Source organism: Hyperoodon ampullatus, assembly GCF_949752795.1.
Source record: "Hyperoodon ampullatus genome assembly, chromosome: 14".
In the NCBI taxonomy this organism is placed as follows: domain Eukaryota; kingdom Metazoa; phylum Chordata; class Mammalia; order Artiodactyla; family Ziphiidae; genus Hyperoodon; species Hyperoodon ampullatus.
Genome location: NC_136927.1, coordinates 51,673,858 through 51,698,411, shown reverse-complemented (window position 1 = coordinate 51,698,411; position 24,554 = coordinate 51,673,858). Strand labels below are relative to the sequence as shown.

Sequence of the window (24,554 nt, the reverse complement as noted above, 5' to 3'; positions counted from 1 at the left end):
GGCTCAATCCCTGGTCGGGGAACTAAGGCCCCACAAGCTGCGTGGCACAGCCAAAAAAAAAAAAAAGGTGTCTAAAGGGAAAATGGAATCCACTCCCTCTATTGTTAACAGTTTGTGGTGAATCCTTCCAGACAATTTTTATTTGCATATAAAATCACTTAAAAATACACTTACTAAATGCAACGTGGTATCCTGGATTGGATTCTGGAACAGAAAAAAAGACATTAGTGGGAAAACTGGTAGTATCCAAATAAAGTCTGGAGTCTGGTTAATATTAAGGTATCAATGTTAATTTCTCAGTTTTGACAAATGTATTGTGGTTGTATAAGATTCTTGTTAATGTTAGGGGAAAACTAGGTGAAGAATTTATAGGAACTCTGTGTACTATTTGGGCAATTTTTCTGTAAACTAAAGTTATTCCAAAAGAAAACGGTTATTTTAAAAATGTGCTTAAAATGGGGGTCATATTCTACACTGTTCTGCAGCCTGCTTTTTCTCATAAGAAGCAGAGGACATCTTTGCGGTACGCAGGCCTCTCACTTTTGTGGCCTCTCCCGTTGTGGAGCACAGGCTCTGGACACGCAGGCTCAGCGGCCATGGCTCACGGGCCCAGCCGCTCCACGGCATGTGGGATCTTCCAGGACCAGGGCACGAACCCATGTCCCCTGCATCGGCAGGCGGACTCTCAAGCACTGCGCCACCAGGGAAGCCCTAAAATATTTATTTATGTATTTGGCTGTGCCAGGTCTTAGTTGCAGCATGTGGGATCTCTAGTTGCGTCATGTGGGATCTAGCTCCCTGACCAGGGATCGAAACCGGGCCCCCTGCATTGGGAACACGCTACTGGACCACCAGGGAAGTCAAAATAAAATAATTTTAAATATTTCATTAAAAAAAGAATGCAGTTTTTGTCCAAGAGGGTCTGCGTGATTCTCAGAATGTGGCAGCTTCTGCCAGAAGTTTCCTCTGGGCCATTGGTTTCCCAATACAAGGCACATCCCTTGGGAGGCTTCTGCCTTGGCAGCCCTTAGGCCTTAGGCTGCTTCTGAAAGAAAGTGCTGGACAAACATAATGGTCCCCAGTTCTGGTCATACCAAACTCTCCCTCAACACCTGTGCTTCCCCAAACATGCTCCCTGCCATTGTCTACAGGAAGGTCAAAGAATGAAGTTTCAGTGACTCCAGGGGGAAATATTGGGCACTTCTCTTCTATGCTCTAATTTCACTTTTGCATGTTCTGTGGGAATTGCATTTTGTCATGGCGCAAATGTATCTCACAATGAGACTTTCTTTTCCCAACAATGGGTTGCAATGGATTCCCACTTCAGCCATCTTGCCTAGATAAACACACCAAAAGCAACCTAAATGTCCATCAGCAGAGGAATGGATAAAGAAGATGTGGTACATATATAATGGAATATTACTCAGCCATAAAAAGAACGAAATAATGCCATTTGCAGCAACATGGATGGACCTAGAGATTGACATACTGAGTGAAGTAAATCAGACTGAGAGAGACAAATATCATATGATACTACTTTTATATGTGGAATCTAAAAAAAGGGTATAAATGAACCTATTTACAAAACAGAAGTAGAGTCACAGATGTAGAAAACAAATTTATGGTTACCAGGGGGTAAGAGGGGGAAGGGATAAACTGGGAGATTGGGATTGGGAGAGTGGGATGTATACATTACCATATATAAACTAATATATAGATAACTAATAAAGGCCTACTGTATAGCACAGGGAACTCTACTCAATACTGTGTAATGGCCTAAATGGGAAAAGAATCTAAAAAAAGAGTGGATACATGTATATGTATAACTGATTCACTTTTCTGTACACCTGAAACGAATACAACATTGTAAATCAACTATACTCCAAAAAAAAAACTTTTAAAAAAGAAAAGAAAGAAGAAAGAAAAAAAAACCCAAAACAAAACACACACACCAAGAAAGAATAGTGATGTGGGCACTGGTCAGATTTAGTGTAACAGATTTCCTGCGAATAGGGGGGACTGTTAGAAATGCATTAGGGGAATTCCCTGACAGTCCAGTGGTTAAGACTCTGCTTTCACTGCAGAGGGCCTGGGTTCAATCTCTGGTCAAGAAACTAAGATCCCACAAGCTGCACAGCACAACCAAAAAAAAAAAAAAGTGCATTAGGATATCTTTTCATAACTAACCTAAATGGAGTCCTCAAAACTTTTGGGTGTCACCATCCTCCTAGTGGGCTGAAGAGCAGAAAAGGTACTCCACTCGGGAAAGACATTCCAGAATGTGGGGACCCAGTGGGATTACACTCACACACTGCACACCAGATTTTCCTACTATCCAGCCAAGCCCGGCTGCTTCCAAAGGATCTTTGAGAAGATAAAACAGTGAATCAACCCCTGGGCACCTGCAGTTTCTCACACCAGGGAAAACCACTTGTCAGAATCCATTTTCATAACCCAAGCTGATGATTTCAAGAAATACTAAAATTTTTTTGCTTTTATTTTGCAATGTTAGTCTGTTTTGCTTTTGTAAGTCAGCTAAGACTTTTTAAAAAATGTTTTATTTTGAAATACTAATTATAGATTCACAGGAAGTTGCAAAGAAATGTATAAGGAGGTCCCGTGTACCCTTAGCTCAGTTTCCCCTGATGATTACATCTAACATAACTGTAGTACAATATCAAAGCCATGAATGTGACATTTATATGATGTGTGTGTATAGTTCTGTCATTTTATCATATGTGTAGATGTCTGTTACCATCATGGCCATCAAGATACAGAACTATTCTGTCATCACAAAGATCTCTCTCGAGCTATTCCTTCACACCCACTCCTCTCCCCTACACAGTCCCTAAACTCTAGGCATCACTAATCTGTTTTCCACCTCTATAATTTTGTCATTTCAAGGATATTATATAAATGGAATCATAGCGTGTGTGACCTTTTGAGATCAGCTTTTTTTTTCACACAGCATAATGCCCTTGAAATTCACTGAAGTTCTTGCATATATCAGTAGTTTGTTCCTTTCTATTGCTGAGAAGTTTCCATGGAGTGACTGTACTATGGTTTGTTTAACTCTTTACCTAATGTAGGACGTTCTGATTGTCTCCAATTTCAGGCTATTACAAATAAAGCTGCTGTGAACATTCTTGTGTAGGTTTTTGTGCAGACACAGATTTTCATTTCTCTGGAATAAATGCCCAGGAATATAATTGCTGGGTTGTATGGTAAGTGTATGTTTAGGGTTTTTTTGTGTGTTTGTTTGTTGTCTTTTTTTTGCTTTTTTGCCGCACCACACGGCTTGCAGGATCTTAGTTCCCAGAACAGGGATTGAACTCACGCCCTCAGCAGTGAAAGTGTGGAGTCCTAACCCCTGAACCTCCAGGGAATTCCCTGTTTAGTTTTGTTTGTTTGTCTGTTTGTTTGTTTTGGCTGCATTGGGTCTTCATTGCTCCACGTGGGCTTTCTCTAGTTGTGGCCAGTGGGGGCTACTCTTCGTTGTGGTCTGCGGGCTCTAGGCGTGCGGGCTTCAGTAGTTGGGACGCAAGGGCTCAGTAGTCGTGGCGCACGGGCTTAGTGGTTCCATGGCACGTGGGATCTTCCTGGACCAGGGCTCAAACCCGTGTCCCCTGCCTTGGCAGGCGGATTCTAAACCATGGTGCCACCAGGGAAGTCCACCTGTTTAGTTTTTAAAGAAACTGTTAAACTATTTTCCAGAGTGGCTGGATCATTTTATATTCCCACCAGAAATGTATGAGGGATCCAGTTTCTCCACATCCTTGTTAGCATTTGGCGCTGTCACTATTTTTATTTTAGCCATTCTGATAGTTGTGTGGCAATAGCTTATCCTGGGCTTAATTTTCATCTCCCTAATGGCTAGTGATGTTGAACATTTTTTCACTGGCTCATTGCCATCCGTATATCCTCTCTGGTGAAATGTCTCTTCGTGGCTTGCCCATTGTCCAGTTGGAGTGTTTGGTTTTTTTAATGTTGAGTTTTGAGAGTTCTTTATATATTCTAGATAGGAATATATCAATATCTATTCATATAGGTGGTATATCCATACAGTGGAATATTACTGAGCTTTAAAAAGGAATAAAGTACAGATACATGCTACAATATGGATGAACTCTGAAAACTATTCTAAGTGGAAGGAGCAGGACACAAAAGGCCACATATTGTAGGATTCCACTTATAGGAAATGTCCAGAATGGGCAAATCCATAGGGACAGAAAGTAGATTAGTGGTTGCCAAGGGCTGGAGGGAGGGGGAAAAGGAATTGACTGCTAATGGGTACAGGTTTTGTTGGGGATGGTGAATATGTTCTGGAATTAGGTAATGATGATGGATGTATAACTCTGTGAATATACTCAAAACCAACAAATTGTATACCCAGAGCTTGTTCAAAGTCTCCTAGAGAGGTAGAATGGATGGAGAAAAAGACTAGGACTGAGCCTAGGGCTCCGGTCCACTTGCCAGTCATGCTTTGCAATGGGCAAGTCACTGGATCTGGCCACTGAGACTTGAGGGGATTTCTCTTCTGGGTTTTCTGGGAAAGTCTTCTTAGCCTTTAAAATAGGACACAAGGTGGGGGTGTTTCCTATTTTCTGGCTCTGTACATTGTCATATGCATGAGCTACTCAGAATTGAGGCCACCATGTTGAGTCATGAGGGAAACCAGCCAAAAGAAGGAGCCAACTTGCTGAAGATAGCAGAGTAGACCTGGGTCCCTGATGATGTCACTCCACTGAATTAACCAATCCTGAAATGGCCTTACCTCTGGACTTTTTTTTTTTTAATATTTATTTATTTGGCTGCACTGGGTCTCAGTTGTGGCACGCAGGATCTTCACTGCAGTGTGCAGGATATTTCAGTTGTGGCATGCGAACTCTTAGTTGCCACATGTGGGATATAGTTCCCTGACCAGGGATCGAACCCGGGCCCGCTGCATTGGGAAAGTGGAGTCCTAGCCACTGGACCACGAGGGAAGTCCCTGGACTTCTTATTAAGTGAGATTAAAAACTCCTCTTTATGAGTGATTTTGATTTGCGTTTTCCATTACTTGCAGCCAAAAACACTGTAACTGATAGAGTATCAAACACTTTTGAGGGAACTCTACTCAATGTTTTGTAATAACCTATATGGGAAAAGAATCTGAAAAAAATATATATATATATATTCATATATATATCTGAATCACTTTTCTGTACACCTGAAACTAACACAACATTGTAAATCAACTATACTTCAATTTTTAAAAACCCCAACATTTCCTTCTTTTTTTAAAAAAAAATTATTTATTTATTATTTTTGGCTGCATTGGGTCTTCAGTGCTGCGCGTGGGTTTTCTCTAGTTGCAGTGAGCGGGGGCTACTCTTTGTTGTGGTGCGCGGGCTTCTCATTGCGGTGGCTTCTCTTGCTGCAGAGCACAGGCTCTAGGCACGCGGGCTTCAGTAGTTGTGATGTGTGCACCCAGTAACTGTGGCATGTGGGCTCAGGAGTTGTGGCTCGTGGGCTCTAGAGCACAGGCTCAGCAGTTGTGGTGCACGGGCTTAGTTGCTCCACGGCATGTGGGATCTTCCCAGACCAGGGCTCGAACCCATGTCCCCTGCATTGGCAGGCGGATTCTTAACCACTGTGCCACCAGGGAAGTCCAACCCAACATTTCTGAGATATCAAGTAACACAAGGCCTATGGCAGAAACTGTAATTGTTCCCTGGTACTTTCTGTCCCTTCTTACATAGTAATAGAATTCTTAGCTGGGCTATGGCCATGAGAAGATGTTCCAGCCATAACAGAGCAGAAGGGATGTGGTTGTGCCCCTTAAGGGAAGGAACATGCCTTCCATGTGTCTTTTCTTTCTCTTTTCATTGGCTGTTATGGACTGAATGTGTCCCTCCAAAATTCATGTTAGAGCCCTAACCCCCAATGTGAGAATATATGAAAATAGCGCCTTTAGGAGTTAAGATTAAATGAGGTCATAAGAGTGGGGCCCTGATCTGATAGGATTAGTGTCCTTATAAGAAGAGATACCAGAGAGCTCTCTGAGATCCATGTGAGGGCACAGTGAGAAGGCAGCTGTCTGCAAGCCAGAAAGAGGGCTCTCACTAGGAACCAAACCTTGCCAGAATCTTGATCTTGGACTTTCCAGCCTCCAGAACTGTGAGAAAATAAATTTCTATTGCTTGAGCCACACAGTCTGTGGTATTTTGTTACAGCAGCCAAGCTGACTGATACATTGGCTGAAATAAAATCATGATGGCAGAGGATGGAGAAGCCATCTTGGACCATGAGAAGGAAGCCCTGTTGAGGGTGGCAGAGGAAGAAGAAAGAAGGAATCTGGATCCTTCACAATCGTGAGCTCTAGATCTCCTGCCAGCACTTATAGGTGAGAGATAAAAATAAATTTGGATATTGTTTAAGCCTCTGTTATTTTCTGGTAGGTTATACTACTGTTCAGCATATGTTCACTCTCTCCTCCTCGCTATTTTTGGGAGAGGCATACTTCCCCTGCCTCATTGATAGATAACAGGCTTGGCCATATGACTTGCTGTAGACAATGGAACATGCATGAGCAGATGGGATGTGTGTCATGACCCAGCACAAGCTTTAAATGTGCTTGCTTGGTCTTTGGGGTTTCTGCTGTCATCTCCAGGAGGAGCATGCCCCAGGTAACCACTGCTCCTTTAGCTTGGGTCCTGGAATGAGGCACACACAGTGCCGACCTGAACCCAACCCACAGCCTGAAATAGAGCCTTCAGAGCCAACATGCAGAACCATGGGAGAAAAGTAAATGCTTGTTGTAAGCCATTGCAATTGGGGGGGTTGTTTGTTATGCACTCTATCCCAGCAAAAACTGATGAATACAGTTTCAGAGCTCATATTATAACTAAAACAAGGAATGAAAAAATTGTCCCTTGAATCTCATGATGTGCAGGTCACCATTGACCTGAGGAAGGGTTGTCTCAGTGACATGCTAAGGACCAAAAGCAGATTGGATCCATTTGAGTAGTGAGTGAGAGGAAAGGAAATAAAAGTGGGTGAGCAGACAGCTCTTTGGGGAAGTTTGGCTGTGATAGGGAGGAGAGGGGTAGGGCAGCAGCCGGAGTGGGGCGTGGAGGCCAGTGGCAGCCATGCAGATGGTCTGCTCAGATCTCCCTTCGAGAAAGGAGCTGATGAGTTGTGAGGAATGTAGTCAGCTGACAGCCTCCATTTGTAGCAGCTTCGGGATCTACTGCAGCCTTCGAGCCAAGGGCACACTATTCCAGGGCATCCCCAGCCAGTGACAAAGCATGGTAGGGAGGGACTTCCCTGATGGCCCAGCAGTAAAGACTCCCCACTTCCACTGCAGCGGGTGTGGGTTCGATCCCTGGTTAGGAAACTAAGATCCCACATGCCGTGCAGCGCGGCCAAAAAAAAAAAAAAAAAAAGCATGGTGGGGATACTAGGGCTGGGCCATTTCTACCCTGAAGACCCAACCGACATAGGTTGAAAGGGTTTTCTGTTGTTTGCTTTAAATGACAGAAACCAGTTTGCTTAGAAGCCCCATGGGAAGAATCCAGTTGGGAAAGAGCAGCTGAACACGGGAGAGAGAAGACCCACACGTGGAGAGAGGGAGGTCCCCGAGAAGGCAGAAGGAGATGGGGTCTGGACTGCAGGGGAGCAGTTCCTCAGGCCTGGGGAGGAGAGGAGGGCTGAGTGCGGACAGCCCTCAGTGGGGGGGTGTAGGTTTGGGAGCGAGGTGATGGTAGACCTCCCATCAGAGAATTTTCTTTTTCTGAGAAGTAGGAAGCAAAATCAGGCTCCAGAGTCAGGGAACTAAGTCCTTCGAGGTTTTACAGGCTGTGTCTCCATTTTCCTCTCTTGGCCTCAGTTTTCCCATCTGCACGATAAGCAGCTTGGGTTAGACCCCTGATCCCCAAACTTGTTTGAGCCTCAGTAGATTTTCAAAAACACACTTTTGGGGGGAATCCCATCCCTCAACTGCTGGATTGGAATCTCTGGGGCAAAAGTGGTAGGGGCAGGAATCTGTTTATATTTTTAAGTGTGCCAAGGGGTGGAGGCCTATCCAGGCCTTTCTGAAACCTGAACCCTGGGTGGGGGAAGGGGGAGGAGGGGCTGCCTGGCCCTGAGAGTCCACGCCTGCCCCCCAACCCCAGAGCTCCTCCTCTGCCCGGTGCCCCTTCTGGGGGCTGCTCCAGACACTGCAGGCCACCTTCACTCTCCCTTTGCCTCCCTCTGACCCTAAGGTCGGGTGGGGACAGGCTGGGACCACCAGCCAGCTCCATGGACAAGGGACTTTGCCTCTGCTCACCTCACAGCTTTGGAAAGAAAAGAAGAAAGGTCTGTGTTGATTTGCATCTGGGGGATCCTTCCCAGTCCTAAACTTCTGGAGGCAGAAAAAGTGATTTGACCTCGGACTGACTATAGAAGAAGGGACAGAAAGAGGCTAGAACCTTCCCCCAGGTATGAATTCTTCCCTTTTGCTGGTGTGTGTGAGTGTGAGTGTGTGTGACTAGTTTTCCACTGGACAGATGTGGAGTTGTCCTTAATGATCTCCGGGGCCCCTTCTGACTGCTTCAGTGCTGTGATTCTGCAGCCCTAACCTTCATCCAGTCTCCTTAGTACCCACCCTGTGCCAGGTGCTACCGTTGGGTAAGCCCTGGTCCCTGCTCTCGAGGGTCCCCAGTCTAAACGGGGAGACAGTAATCATAATAACAGCCACCACACTTACGGTGGGCCAGGATTTGGGCTAAACTTTTTACAAACTTTAGCTCATGTATCCTAGCAAGAACTGTAAGAGGTAAGTGTATTACTAGCCCCATTTTAAAGATGAGGACAGCGAGGCGTGGCAAGATGAGCTCACACAGCTAGTAAGTAGATGGTGGAGTGGATGCTTGTAACCACTGTGTATGCTGCCTGCCCTGAACAGTGAAGAAACAGTTCAGGGCAACAGGTGCACTGCTACAGGGTAGGGAGGGAGCCACAATCCACGAGGGCAGGGAACGGTTAAGCCTCATTTTGACCAAGGTTCCCAGGGTGTAAGGCAGGAACAGTTTTGGGGACCAAGCTAGGAGCTAGAGATAAGGCAGGCTCCACAAGGCCCACTGAGAGCTCTAGGGTCAGCCAGGACTTGAGATCAGTGGCGGTCAGGATCGGGGGTCCTCCTCCCTCACTCCTGGGCCAGGGTTGCAGGGGATAGAGCGGGGGGACTTCAGGATTCCCAGCCAGGTTCCCTGGGAGCTGTGTGTCCCCATACTCACAGAGCAGGGGCTTCCCTGACCTGGGGGGCCAGTGTTCCAACAGCCTGAGAGGTGGCTGGCCCCAAGGCCTGGGAGGCAGGGGAAGGCTCAGGTCACAGTGGATTCCCCTCAGCAAAGATTGGACCATGCTTCCCCCCTCCTCACAGCTCTCGACTCCCATCTCCCAGCTGTCCCCAAGAGGACAAAAGCTGATTATTCCACTGGGGGCTGTACTGGGCCCCATGAATGGAGTATTGAAAACCCTGTGTCCACATCCAGATAGGTTTTCATCCTCTTCCCAAGCAGACTGTTTGTATGCCAGGATGGAAGCAAAGCCAGGGAAAGATGGGGGGGGGGGGGTGTTCCGACTGAGAGGGGTACCCATGTCCCCCCGGGAACCTGGGTCTCAGTATATCCCAAACAGAACCATCTTCTAAACCAGCCGCCAACCATCCAATCATAGTCCACACACTGGGATGCTGGTTACATGGTGTGAATGTTTACTGAGCTCTGCACTTATGATTTATGCACTTTTTGGTTTGTAAACCTCAATCCAAAATTTTAAAAAAAAATCCCAAATGGCATTTACTCTCCCAGCCCTATACCATTTTTGCATATTTGTGACTCGTGGGAACCATATTTCCTTGATTTTTAAAAAATTTTTATTTATTTTAGCTGTGTGGTGTCTTAGTTGCGGCACGCGGGATCTTCGTTGTGGCATGCATGCGGGATCTAGTTCCTTGACCAGGGATCGAACCCGGGTCCCCTGCATTGGGAGCGCAGGGTCTTACCCAACGGACCACCAGGAAAGTCCCTGATGTTTTTTCTTTAAATTAACTTTTTTTTTTTTCTGATTTCAATTAACTTTAGGGAATTCCCTCGCGGTCCAGTGGTTAGGACTCAGCGCTTTCACTGCCACGGGCCTGGGTTCAATCCGTGGTCGGGGAACTAAGATCCCGCAAGCTACGGTGCAGCCAAAAAAATAAAATTAAATTAACTTTAAAGGGAAACTTTATGTTGTTCCAGATAAATGAAAAGCCAGAATCCTTTGCCATAAATAGAAGGCAGTGTAAAAGAAAAAATAAATGAAAATGAAACAGTAAATGTCATCTATCTCCCCCCAAAATGATGTGGGTTGCCCCCAGTGGCACAAACACCCTGCTTTGGGATGTGCTGCCCTGGAGGAAAAGCTCTGAGCCTTTGGCACAGCCAGGCAGACCTGTCTCAGTTTGGGATCAGACAACCCTCCCACCCCTTGCTTTCATACACCCTCTGCTCCAGCCAGACCTAACTCCTCATGAGGAGTTTCCATCTGTGTTTCTGTCCTCATCCTCCAGCTGCTGCCTCCACTCAGAATACGAAACCCAAGTGGAAATGCCACGCCCCCACCCCTCACCGAAGCTCTACCTGGGCCCTTCCAGCTGGAAGAAGTGAAGGGGAACCTTTAATTCCAGAAGTTCAAGCTGTGAATTCTCCACCACCCCTTAATGGGACCCTTGGAAAGGCCATCCACTGGCTGGGTGCATAAGGACACGGAGATGCAAGTTGGTCCCCAGCCTGATGAGAAGAGCAGGGGATGGAGGCCCGGAGACAGGAACGTTGCCCCTTCCCCCCTCAACCCTGTCCTGTCCTTCCTCCTCCTCTTGCCACTGGGTGAGTGCTCCCCTTCCCCCATTTCCCCTTTCTGGCTCTGAGTTTTCCCAGTTGTAAAATTACGGTGGGAGGTGGCCTGCAAAGGAGGTGGTTTCCAACATTCCCTCCAGCTCTGACATTTGCCCAAGTTTGATGAAAGCTAAGGTCTGAGTTGAGGGAGTGGAAGGCTCAGTGCTAAAGGTGAGGGCTCAATGTACACAGAGTGTGGGCAGTTAGGATATTGGAAGCAGGCAAGGAGGGAAAGGGCATGGGCTCACCAATGGCTGTTGGAAAGCCAACTGGTGGAACAGATGCAATCAAACAGCCCAGGGACTATCCTAACTTAGGAAAGAAAAAACTGACTCTTAGTTGCTTCATCTGTAAAATGGGTACACTAGTACATGCCTCAGGATTCTTTCTCTGAACTAAGGTATGTGGATGTGTCTGAGAACTCTGTGCACAAATGAGGGGCTGTTATGGGTGTTCAATTTCCCATGCTAGGCCAGTTTCCCTCTCAGTCCACATGCTCAGATTGTATGATAAAGAAGAGTGTGGCTGTCCGGGTTAGAATTCCAGCTCTACCTTTTATTTGCGGAATGGCCTTGAGCAAGTTACCTAACTTCACTAAACCTGAAGTTTCCCCTTCTGCAAAATCCAAGCTGCCTCATAAGTTGTCCTAATGAGTAAGTGAGTCAGGCCACATAAAGCAATGAGCACAGTGCCTGACATATACATATGTGAGAGCCGAAGCAGAAGGACTTATACAGGTAAATCTTTGGGGGAAATCAGAATGAATCCCAAAGGTAATTTACACACTTAAGGCAGAGCTACTGAGCACCTGGGGAGTAACAGGCTCTGGGCAGGGGGCTCTGGGGGAGACCAAGATGAGACAGACATGGCTACATCACTGGGCAGAAGGCCTGGAAAAGGGTATGTATACGGTGCCCAGGTATTGAGAGGAAAAGGAGAGCGCTTCTAGCTGAGAGCTCCAGGAAGGCTTCCCGTAGGAGGGGACTCGATCTGCAGGGCTGTAATGAGCAGGGCTAGCAGAGGAGTCTACAGGGTTAAAGACCTGGAGACAAGACTGATGGGAGATTAAGAAGTAAGGAGGGCCTCCCTGGTGGCGCAGTGGTTGAGAGTCCGCCTGCCGATGCAGGGGATACGGGTTCGTGCCCCGGTCTGGGAGGATCCCATATGCCACGGAGCGGCTGAGCCCGTGAGCCATGGCCGCTGAGCCTGCGCATCCAGAGCCTGTGCTCCGCAACGGGAGAGACCACAACAGTGAGAGGCCCGCGTACCGCAAAAAAAAAAAAAAAAAAAAGAAGTAAGGAGAAGCTGATCAGAAGATCCTAGAAGACTTTGTAGAGAAAGCTTAGGTTCTGGGACTCCTGCAGGAAAAGGGGTGTCTTTGAGGAATTCAGCAGTGGAGTGGGATAAGCTGAGCTGATCTGTGTCTCAGGCGGATCTCTCTGGGGCGGCCCATGGACCAATGGGCGAGGGATGATGAAGCAAGGAAACCAACTGGGGCAGTCAGGGGCTTTGGAAAAGCAGGGGTAGTGAAGAGGAGGGGGATGATGGTGAGGACCATGGGGAGAGGAGGGGAGGCTGTGTTCCCAGGGCCAAGCAGCCAAGGGAGGGGGCTGAGGGGGCCAATGCTCTTCCTCACTCTGTTCCAGCCAGCGCCCTACAGCCCACCTCACTGCCCTTTCCAGGTAGGTGCCCCTGCCCCTCCCCCCTGCCCTCCCCCCTGCTCCCGAGGTACTCAGATGCTCAGACAGAAGACCCAGGGGATAATGACTAACCAGCCCTCCATTATACTAGAGGCCCCCAAAGGGATTGCTCTAGTCTCCCCATTTTACAGAAAGGGAGAAATAAGTCCCAGGAGGGCCTGATCCCAAGGCCCCCACAGCTTCAGGGCAAGGCGGAGGCACCCTCGAGGTTGGGCCCACTGATCTCCCCGTGCCAGCTTAACCCTCTCCACAGAGCTGAGGCTGGTGGGGGGCCCAAGCCGCTGCCGGGGACGCCTGGAGGTCCTGCATGGCGGCTCCTGGGGCAGCGTCTGCGACGACGACTGGGACGTGGTGGACGCCAATGTGGTGTGTCGTCAGCTGGGCTGCGGCCTGGCTCTGCCCGTGCCGCGACCCCTCACCTTCGGCCAGGGCCGCGGCCCCATCCTGCTGGACAACGTGGAGTGCCTTGGGCAGGAAGCTGCGCTGAGCGAGTGTGGCAGCCGAGGCTGGGGCGTCCACAACTGCTTTCACTACGAGGACGTGGCTGTCCTGTGTGACGGTGAGCAGGACAGTCTGTGATCCTGAAGGGCAGACAGGCTGGCAGGCAGCAGGGCTTCCCAGTAGTAAGAATGTTCCAAAGAAGGAGACCAAGCCAGCAGCTGCAGTGCATGGTGCTGGGGAAGCGCCCCAGCCTGGCTGTCAGAGCCTGGGCCCCAGCAGTGCTCTGGCTCATTGTGTGACCTCTGCTGAAAACCAGCATTACTGCTTCCATGGAGGGCCTTGATTATCCCAGCAGAGCCCCCTTCCCATTTTTAAAACCAGACAATTGGGGTCAACACTGGCTGTAAGGCCCGCTTGGTGTAGAGCTGCAACAAATCTCTGAGAGGCTTTGACCTTGAGAGCAGTAGTTCTGGTTTTCAAGAAAATCAGCTGGAGGGCTCATTAAAACACAGATGGTGGGGCTTCCCTGGTGGCGCAGTGGTTGAGAGTCTGCCTGCCGATGCAGGGGACACGGGATCGTGCCCCGGTTCGGGAAGATCCCACATGCTGCGGAGCGGCTAGGCCCATGAGCCTTGGCCGCTGAGCCTGTGCATCCGGAGCCTGTGCTCCGCAACGGGAGAGGCCACAACAGTGAGAGGCCCGCTTACCGCAAAAAAACAAAAACAAAAACAAAAAAACACACAGATAGTGGCCCCATGCCAGAGTTTCTGATCCTGCAGTTCTGGGGTGGAGCCTGAGAATTTGCATTTCTAACAAGTTCTCAAGTGATGTGATACTGCTTTAAGAACTAAAAGAACTGAGAACTAAACGAAATCCTCTAAAGCTACTGCTTTCAGGACTTAGGTGGCCCTTTCTCCTCTCATACCCCAGATTTCCTAGTTTTGACCCTTTGTGTGGCCAGAGGCCCTGAGGGCAGGTAGCTTAGGGGTCCATGCCCTGCCCCTCACATACCTGAGTTTGTGAGGATGGAGAACAGAAAACTCCATATTCTCCTCCCTTCCACCCTGCTTCTTTCCTAGAATTCTTGCCCACGCAGACCCCAACAAGGAAAGTGTTAACCAGTAGGGCACCCCCTACAACTCCCCAGAATGGAAAAGGTAAGTAAAGGCAATGTGGGGGACGACCTGGGTCTTAGGAGAGGGATCCAGGGAGGAATATCCCAAACCCTACCTAGGCAGTGGGAAGTGAGGGATTACTGATGGGTGAGTTTGGTCATTCCTTCATCCCGCCCTGCCCCTGCACCCCCTCAGGCCACTCACCATCTGGACAGGGAAAGAAGATTCATTCTAGTGGGATGATAAAAATAGTCAGCACAAGGTTGGAGAAAATAAGGGAGGTGGGGGCTGAAGCTTAATCTAATGGGAGAGTCTGATAATCACAGAAATGCTGATAATGATGTAGAACAACAAAATGAAAAGTTCCCTTAAAGAAAGACAGATAAAAAGGCAAGAAAATCTGTAGGAGAAAGAGGATCCCATTCATCAGAAATCAGGGAGGGTTTCCTGGAGGAAGAGTTGTTGATGCTATACCTGGAAAGATGAGAAGGCTTTCATTGCAGTAGTGTTATAAATGAGGAATCAGCACATCCTACATGGTTAGCAGAGCATGGATGGACAAGGGCAGGGAGGGTTGCTTTTAGGCAGGAAATGACACAGTCATAGGGTTCTGTCCTCAGATCCCACAAAGCACCCCCAATCTAGACTCTGAGGAAGCAGTGCCTTGGGGGTAAGTGGGTGAGCAGCTCCTCCTAGGTTTTAGGTCCTGGGACACCATGCACTGTGGGTATGCGGAGGGCCTGGGGCAATAAGGAAGAACTTTGGGTTGGGATGGGCAGCAAAGCCATGTGGGAGATGCTCCTTGTCCCCCCACCCCCATTACCAGGTGAGGGCAGCGTGCGCCTGGTGGGGGGCGCGGGCCCGTGTCAGGGCCGAGTGGAGATCCTGCACGGTGGCCTGTGGGGCACCGTGTGTGACGATGAGTGGGGGCTGCCGGACGCCACCGTGGTCTGCCGCCAGCTAGGCTGCGGGGCTGCCCTGGCAGCCACCACCAACGCCTTCTTCGGCTACGGCACGGGGCACATCCTGCTGGACAACGTGCACTGTGAAGGAGGCGAGCCCCGTCTGGCAGCCTGCCTGAGCCTAGGCTGGGGGGTGCACAACTGCGGCCACCACGAGGACGCCGGCGCGCTCTGCGCAGGTACGGACTTCGGGGGCGGGGCCGGTGGGCGGGGCGGGGCCGAGTCCTGAAGCAGGAGGAGGTGGAGTGGGGCCTGGGAGGGGAGCGGGATGTTGACTGTCTTGGTGTTAACCTGAGCTCTTTCAAGAAGGCCCCCGAATTAGTTTTAATTTCTCAGTACTACTCTAGAAGTGCCTCCGAAAATCCTAGTAGACTCCACAGGTATGTAATACTGCAGTATTACCTCACCAATACTCCAGAATTGTCTAACAGTACTCCAAAAATGTACTCCACCACTTTTTAAGTACTCTTTATGGAATACTTCAGGGTAAAGTAATAGTCCTCTAGGATCACTCCAGAGATACTCCAGAATTCTCTCATTGAAACCCAGGTATGTCCCCAGAATTCCCTAGCCATCTGTAATCCTGATTCTCTTATAATAGTAGTTCTTCTCACCTGGTCCCTCTCCCATACTGAGAGGTTTTCTGAACTAGGAATAATAGGGCTGTTAATGGCATTTCACAAATGGACTCCATTCTACCAGATATAAAGTGCTTGCCCATGCCTTACAGCAAACCAGGAGGCATAATCCCCAATTTACAGATGGGAAAGCTGAGGCCCAATGAGTCAGAGTGAGCCCTGGCAAAGCCTCAGCTAACCTTGCTGCATGATCTTGGGTATGCCCCTTGCCCTTTCTAGTCTTATTATTTTATCTGTAAGTGGGGATAGTGAGTTTTGTTCTGCAAGCCCCTCAGGACTGTGCATGGCCCTCCCTGTTGGGCAAGGCCTTCTTTATCTCCCCATCTTGGACACACATTGGGCTTCTGGGAACACTGGAGAGAAATGAAAGCACATCTGTGAAAGCCTGTATAAACCATGAAGTGTACACCTAGGCAGCACAAATAAATTACAAGAACTGGCAAAGTGGGGCAGACTTCCTTGGACCCCAGTTGGGACTGAGCCCCCAGCTCTGAAAGTAAAATCTGTTGTTTTCTCCAGGGAGACCCTGCCATCCTCTCCGAGAGCCCAAGGCTGACCAGGAACCAGAACCTTGGCCTCTGACCCTACTCCCTTCTCTGACTCCTACTCTAGTCCTGGGGCACCTGACTCTCACAGCACTGCCACAGTTGGGCACAAGAGCGGACTGGGCCTGGCACACAGAGCCAGAGGGTAAGGAGCCCAGCCCACCAGGCTGGAATGGTAGGGGCAATGGTAGGTGGGCAGGGCTGGGAATTGGAATACTGTTCTGGACCCAGGGGGCGGGGCCCGGGCTAGCAGGCCAGGGCTTTTGGCCAGACGATGAAGAGGTGGGTGAGAGAACAGATGAGGAGATGGAGCAAGGGTGAAATCCAGAGCTCTGAAAAGTTCAGCAGGGTGGGAGGAGGCACTTCTTCAAAGCTCTTGAAATAAAACTTGGGTTGGGGCTGAGGTTGGAAATTGAGAGGCCTTGTGAGAAGTGAGATATAACTTGAATGAATGGTAGAAGTACATTTGCAATTAGGGCTGGACCTATCATTGGGTTGAAATTAAGATAATGCCTGGAAGTAGGATTTGGTTTATTCCCTTCAAGCTTCCTGAGGACCCCACCACAGCATACAACATGGTGACTCTAGGATTGAGGCTGAGTGGGGTGCAGGTGTGGTAAGAGCTGGGGCATCTCAGTAGACGCGCCCTGTGCCCTGCTGCAGGCCAGAAGCCCTCTTTGTCCCCTTCAAATGCTCTAGATACCCTGTCTCTGCAGCTACAGGAGTTGGTGCCCTGCCTTCCAGGGAGCCGGCACTGTTCACCACAGCGGCCTGGGCGGCGGGGAAGAAAAGTAAGTGGCAGGCCGGGGTTCCGTTGTGGGTGGAAGAGGGTGGGGCCGGGGCTCTGCCCGGGAGCCGGTGGCCCCAGCCCAGTCCCTCTGGCCGCGGGCCTGTGCGCCCCGCAGGCGGGCGGCTGCGGCTGGTGGGCGGCCCGAGCCCGTGCCGCGGCCGCGTGGAGGTGCTATACGCCGGGGGCTGGGGCACCGTGTGCGACGATGACTGGGACTTCGCGGACGCGCGCGTGGCCTGCCGCGAGGCGGGTTGCGGGCCGGCGCTGGGTGCCACGGGCCTCGGCCACTTCGGCTACGGCCGCGGCCCCGTGCTGCTGGACAACGTGGGTTGCGCCGGCACGGAGGCCCGCCTGAGCGACTGCTTCCACCTGGGCTGGGGCCAGCACAACTGCGGCCACCACGAGGATGCGGGCGCTCTCTGCTCAGGTGAGGCCGCTGCAGGACCACGTATGCACGGCGGCACGGGCGGGGAAGAGCGCCGTCTGAGGAATTGTGGCGGGGCGGGCGGTGCCGCGCGCAGGCGCTTATTGCGACACGGGCGGGGCCTGCTGTGAGATGGGCGGGGCCGGCGCAGGCGCGTACTGCGGCGCGGGCGGGATGAGGCAGGCTCTGGGGAGTGGGTGGGGCCTCGCGCAGGCACGCTCTGCGGCGCGGGAGGGGCGGGGGCTGTTGGGAAATGGGCGGGGCCGAGCATCAGAGCTCGCCGAGGCACTGCGGCTTGAGCGCCCCGGGAGAGGACTCACGCTCCGCAGACAGAGGCGGAGCCCACCATCGGCGCGCTCTGCGGCTGCGCGGCATGAGCGGGGCCGGGAAGGGAGCGCCCTCTGCGGCAGTGAGGGGCGGGGCCCGAGCTGAGAGGCCGAAGTCCAGTGGTAAAGTGTGGAGAGACGTGGCTGGGGAGGTTTTGTTCTGCTGCATCAAGGACCCGAAAAACTCTAGTTAGCAGGGAGAGTTGATCAGCTTTCGGGGAGCAAGCGTTTGACCCTTGGTGGGAGTCAATGGAAAAGGGATGTTTGCAGAGTCTGACACATTTAAAAATGCGTCTCTTTATTGATTGCTTTGGGAATTGGTATTTTCGCCCTTGTTTGGTGTCCTGGTAGCCTTGGCCACAAAGAGTTCTGCTTTGGGCCCCAGGGTGAAAGAAGCACAACCCACGTTTCTGTACCAAGGAGCGGGGACCTATGAAGTCCTTTCTGACCCTAAATCAGTCCTCCCTTGGAGGGTAAGAGGTGACCTGGCCTCAAGGGACTTATTCCCCAATGTGACAGCAGCCTGTTTCTTTGTCCTTGCTGAGCCAGGCCCAGAAGAGCTAGTCCAGCAGGATGGTGCTGAGACCACCCAGGTGCCCACTCCTCGGCCCAGGGACGGTAGGTGTCCACCATCCCTAAGAGTGAAGTGGAGGCATCAGGATACGAAGGACCAGATTTGGAAGGAGGTCACAGCCCGGGGTTACACAGCAGATTTGCACCAGGTCCTGGAGCCTTTGTCCTTCTGCGAGAGTCTCAGGCATCATTAATAGAGGCATGATGTCCAGAAAGAGGGAGGTGGGTTTTAAGCTAGAGTCATCTAGAGATTTCTAGAGTTGGGACCAAAATAAAGGGATGGGCTCCTGTCCTCAGGAGAGCAATGAAAGAATTCAGGCTTTAGTCTGGGGAGTCCAGGGAGGAGGGGAGATGATGATGATAGAGAGCAGCCCTGGGTCTGAGGTATTGGGATTGTGAACAGAGAACTAAGGAGAGAGCAGACATGAAGCTCCCAGCATGCAAAGAGCGCCCCACAAAGGCTTGTACACGTTCTTCGGATCTTGAGTTGCAGTCTGGACGGATGCCCATCTTATTTTAATCTTATTTGTCTGCCTTCGTCCAGTGGTTCCCAGGGCAGTGCTGTGTCCCAAACCACCACCCTTTGCCTCCTCTAACTACCCCTTACCTGGCCTAGCTTGGGAGTGGCCTGGCCTGGGCCAGCCCCTTCCAGCCCCAGACCTTGTCTCCCCACAGGGCACTTACGTCTGGCCAACGGAGCCCACCGATGCGAGGGCCGTGTAGAGCTCTTCCTAGGGCAGCAGTGGGGCACCGTTTGCGATGATGCTTGGGACATGCGGGCAGCCGGCGTCCTGTGTCACCAGCTGGGCTGTGGCCAGGCCCTGGCAGCCCCTGGTGAGGCCCACTTTGGCCCAGGCCGAGGCCCTATCCTCCTGGACAATGTCAAGTGCCGTGGGGACGAGAGTGCCCTGCTGCTCTGCTCTCACATCCGCTGGGATGCCCACAACTGTGACCACAGTGAGGATGCCAGTGTCCTGTGCCAGCCATCGTGACCCAGCCCACTCTGCAGACCACCTCTTCTGGGAGCCTACTGTGGCCTCTTCCTTCAGGAAGTCCTCCTCCTGTGACAACTGCAGTTCACTCTGCCCTTCCCTCCCCTTGCCTGGGAGAGAGCCTGCTCAGGTGGTGTAGTCCTGCCTGAGGGAGCCTGGCTCTATCCCATCAACTTAGTGTGTGACCCCACCTGTCATCACCTACTGTGGGCCCAGTTCAATGAAAACTCCTACTTTCTGCTCAGCTAAAACAGAAAATGGTGGGAAGGGAAGAACTCCTAACTTTCCTCTTTGATGGGACTCCTGTTACAATACCCTTAACCCAGCCTTCCTTAACCCTGGTCCAGGAGGTTCAGGTGCTCTCTGTAAATGGGGTATCTCCTTTCCCCCCACCCATCTTGGGATCCTCAAGAAGAGGGGAAGGCAGGAGAGGCCTACATCTCTTACCTTAGACTGGCCTGGGGCTGCAGAAGAACCTGGGTCGTTGCCCTGGCCTGCTCTGTGAGGGCCTGGACTCAGATGGTGCTTGGCTGGACAAGGGGACTGGAGGGGCCAAAGCGGGGACAGTGGCCCCTCCCTGCAGCTGGAACCAGCAACTCGACTTATGCTGCTCCCACCACAGAGCCTCCACTTTGCAGAAGCAAAGAACCCTGGGGGCCTGTAGCCACCCGTTCATAGGTGCCAAGTCAATAAAGCATTGTCCCCCGTCTTTTAACCGAGGTCAATGTTTGGGCATAAGTGCGTTGTTTGTGGCAGCAGGGAAGACTCTGGTTAGGACTCTCTGGAGGAAACCTGCCTGGGGGTGGAGGGCAGTTCAAGAGCATCATCAGAGAGCTTTCAGCAGGCCCATCACATCCTGGAAATGCTGACTCACGGTGTCAGGCCAGGAAGGCCCCTGAAGGGTCCCCTAGCCCATCCCCATTTTCCTTTTACATACACAGCATCCTAAAGGAAGGGGTCTGCTCAAATGCACATAGCAAGAGTCACTAGAAGAGAAAAAATTAAGAGGAGGCAGAAAGGATGAGGGAGGAGAGTAAAGCAGCATTGGGGCTTCCCCAGGGGCTGCTCTTGACGTACCTCACCTGGCGCCCCAGGCCAGGGGCAAGTGAGGGATCCTGCCAGAGCCTCTCTCAGCCCCCCGGTGGCTGACTTGCCAGTAGCAACTGTCTGACGTCAAACCCCCGCCCTCTACGTCAGCCTGCAGGCTCTGTATGAGTTTCCTATCCCTGCCGTAACAACAAATTATGATAAATTTAGTGGCTTAAAACAACAAATTTATTATCTTACAGCTCACGAGGTCACGACTCTGAAATGGGTTTCCCTGGGCTCAATTCAAGGTGTTGGCAGGGCAATATTCTTTCCCCAGTGGGGAATCCTTTTCCTTACCTTTTCCAGCTTCTAGAGGCTGCCTGCATTCCATGCCTGCTCACAACCTCCTTCCAGCCAGCATTGCATCACTCTGACCCCAGTGTCCATCATCTCATCTCTTTTTCTGATTCTTCTGCCTCCCTCTTCCATCCTCGAAGGCCCTTTGTTATTATATTAGGCCCACCTGGATAATCCAGGATAATCTCCCCGTCTCAAGGTCCTTAGTTTAACCGTGTCTGCAAAATCTTTTTAGCTACGTAAAAGAGCATTTTCACCAGCTTCAGGGATTAGGACTTGGACCTCTTGGGGGGGGGAGCGGGAATTATTCTGCCTCCCACAGGCTCCAAACCCAAGTCCTGGCTGCCAGCCAAAGAGTGAGGCAGACACTTAAGCTCCAAACTCCATCAGCTCTTGGCAGTATTGGTTTTGTCTCCATTTGTCAGGGAGCTCTCTGTGACCCACTGTGTCATCAGAGGGATGAGGGCTGGAGGAGTGAAAGGAATGAAAATGCTTAAGAATTCAGGGAGTGGGGGCAGAGGGACAGGGATGCTGTAGCTGCCCTCAGCCCCTAGACCTCAGTGCAGCGCACTCAGATTCTGCTTAGCCTGTGGTCATTGCCACTCCAGCCACACCCACACTCAAGTGTGCCTCTCCATTGTCTTGAGATGTGTCACGGCTTCCCACCCCTGGACTCCCCTTCCCCATCTAAACAGAGTGCTTTCATCAATGCTCAACTAAAGGGAAGTATTAGCATCCCTTTTTACAGACAGGGACAATTGAGGCTCAGAGCGGGGAAATGACTTGTACAAGTTTGCAGAGGAGACCCAGGACTAGAAGTTAAGATTCTTGATGCCCATTACTGGGCACCAACATGTCCAGTTCTTCCCCTTCCTGGCATGTGGTAGATTTGTACTTCCCTGTCCTCTTGAGGACATGGCATGTTGACACGCTTTGGCTGATGAAATGTGAGTGGAAGTAGCCCCCTCAGGCAGAAGCCTTCAAGGACGCAAGCACTATCTGCCAAGTTCCTTTCCTTCAAGGTGACCAGTGACATTCCAGGTGGTGGAGGCTCCAACAGTCTGGATCCCCACCTGGAGAAAAGCTTCCATTGACTCAAGATGGGCAGGTAGAGTGAGTGAGAAATCTGAGTTTGGGGGTGGTTTATCATAGCAGCGTAACCTAGCCCCATCCTGAGTGAGACACTGAGGCTCCTAAATTTTTCTCTGTCCTGTGGGGTCTGCCTGAAACCTGTTTTCCAGACAGTTATCAAAGCTGTCTGCTGTCTGTTTTCTGTGGTTCTGTGTACACTTTGGTGTTCTGTGGGCCAGAGCCTACTGGGTTTGGGAACACGCAGATAAATAAGGGCTTTTGCCCTTGAGAAACTCATAGAATAATCCAAATGCTGATTTGAGCGCCCTGTGCTCTCCTGAAACTCAACCTGTGACACTTAGAACTTCATCACCTACACCTAAACCTGGGTTTCCCTGTTTAGGAAGTAACACTACCAAGCACTAGCATAAGCTGGAAATCTGGGTGTTATCCCCAACAGTCCCCACCCTTGAAAAACTAATTAGTCATTAAAGTCTGCTGATTCTACCTCCCAAACACTGCTGGAATGTTTGTTTCTCTTACTGTTTCTTCTCTTACATTTCTTTCATGGCCTCTTCACTGTCTCACTGTCTCCAATCCATTCCCCATACCACAAGAGCAGTGAACTGTCTAATGCTGACAAATCTGATTGTACCACTCCGCTGCTTAAACCCCTTCCATGGCTCCCCAGTGTTTTCCTCAGCAACCTAGCTCAGTCTACAAGGTCCTGCAACAGCCTGGTTCTACTTGTGTTCGACATCATCCCTTACCACTTGCTGCCAGGCTCTTGCCAGGCTGAACTACTTTCAATTCCTCTAATGTCTGGGCTTTCTTCCCACCGGGCCTCTGCACATGCTGTTCTCTCTGCCTGGAATACACGTCACCCTCTCCCTTCCTTCCCCTTGGTCAACTCTTATTTAGCCTCATGTCTCAGCTTTCATTTTCTCCAGAGGCCTTCACGGATACCCCCTCCCCCACCCACAGTCTGGACTAGGAGCCCCCATCACACCCTGTACCTCCCCAGTGACAGCACTCACCCCTACATCACAGCAGACTGCTGACTTAGCTGTGTCTTCCACCAGCCCAGGGGAGCTGGGAGGGCTGGGGCTGGGTCTGTTGTGCTTGACTTTGCACGTAGGACCTTATACATGGCAGGTGCTCAAATAATATTTGTCCAGTGAACGGAGGACATGAACGAGTATTTCTGGAGCACCTGTGTGCTAGTCTGAGAACCGTGCTGGACTCTGGGGCTGCAGAACAGGAAGAGATCTAGACCAGTTACTGTTTGCATGGCCCAGAGATTACCTTCAAAAGAAGACCCATGATAAGCCATTGAACAAATCAATAGCCAAGAGGGTTTGAGCCAGGGATTAGTGCTACAAAGAACATGAAGCAGGGTGTTATGGGAGGGTCAGGTGGTCAGGGAAGGCCACTGAGGTGGTGAGCCTTGAGCTGGGCCTGAGGAGTGAGGGGGAACCAGCCATGAGCCTTTTGTTGATCATGAAAATGTTTGGGGTGGACCATTCCAGGTCCTTCACTGGGGATTTAGCCTGGCCTGCAGAAGGACCAGCAAGAAGGGCATTGTGATTGGAGCAAAGAGAAACATGCTAAGAGATGAGTCAGGAAAGCTGGTAAGCGCCTGACCACTCAGGATTTTCTAGGCCACCGGGAGGAGTTTTATTCGAAGGGCAATGAGAATCCATTGGAAAATGAAGAATGCAGGTGGCCCAGATGTCAGCCTCTTGAGCATTTCCCACCTCTTTTAACTTGCTGAGTGCACCTTGCGTCTTAAGATCTAATCAAAAGGACCCATTAAAGTAGGATACCAGGATCCCTACCAAAAGCCTCAGGAATTCTTAGGGAGCTTAGATTCTGCTAAGTACCCCTGACTTTTGCTGATTTCTAAATCTTCCATCTGCTTTTGCCTCCTTTGTGACTCTCCTTTTACCTGTTCACTGACCAAGCCCTTCACTCCCAAAGTTCCACCAATTCCAGGCTGTGCATGGTGCACACTTGGCTGATGTTTGGAGCAAACAGCCGGAAATTAGATACCCTGTTTTTAAAAATCCCTTGTATATTCACATACACACATAGTGCCACCATTACCACCACTGCACACACATGCACATTCCCACATAGTTGTTACTGATATTCTCTACTCTAGCCCTAATGGCCTACCCCAAATGCTGAGACCCTCCGTCTCCTACCACCTCCTTCTGCATTTGCAAGCCCTCTTGACTCCCACATTTTTGCTCATTGCTTTTTCTTAAATAACAGCTTTATTGCGATATAATTCACATACCATCAAATTCTCCCTGTACACTCAAGTGTACAATTCAGTGGTTGTTAGCTATTTGCAGGGTTGTGCAACCATCACCACTAATTCCAGAACATTCCAGAACATTTCATCACCCCACCAAAAAAACCTCATACCCATTAGCAGTTACTCTCCATTTTCCCCACCCCGGGGCCCCTGGCAACCGCTAATTTACTTTCTGTCTGTATGGGTTCTAGACATTTCCTAGACAAAGAATCAGGCAACATGTAGCCATTTGTGACTGGCTTCTCTCACTTGGCATAGTGTTTTCAAGGTTCATTTGCACTGTAGCATGTATCAGTACCTCATCCTTTTTTTAAAAAATTTATTTATTTTATTTATTTACTGTTTCTGGATGCATTGGGTCTTCGTT

General features: G+C 50.4%; 1 protein-coding gene across 2 annotated transcripts; it reads left to right on the top strand.

The window, feature by feature from the left end:
* Positions 1–10,726: 10,726 nt before the first annotated feature.
* Positions 10,727–19,407, top strand: SSC4D (scavenger receptor cysteine rich family member with 4 domains; the record flags this gene model as incomplete). Of its 2 annotated transcripts, none has more annotated exons than XM_079719395.1 (10): positions 10,727–10,892; positions 12,548–12,583; positions 12,855–13,160; positions 14,122–14,199; positions 14,984–15,298; positions 16,370–16,447; positions 17,019–17,093; positions 17,208–17,519; positions 18,392–18,460; positions 19,091–19,407. In XM_079719395.1, 10 exons carry the CDS (start codon positions 10,727–10,729, stop codon positions 19,405–19,407), a joined length of 1,752 nt encoding a protein of 583 aa, XP_079575521.1. The 2 variants fall into 2 exon arrangements, with proteins under 2 accessions (XP_079575521.1, XP_079575520.1); XM_079719394.1 differs by having other exon boundaries at positions 16,370–16,477.
* Positions 19,408–24,554: the final 5,147 nt, after the last annotated feature.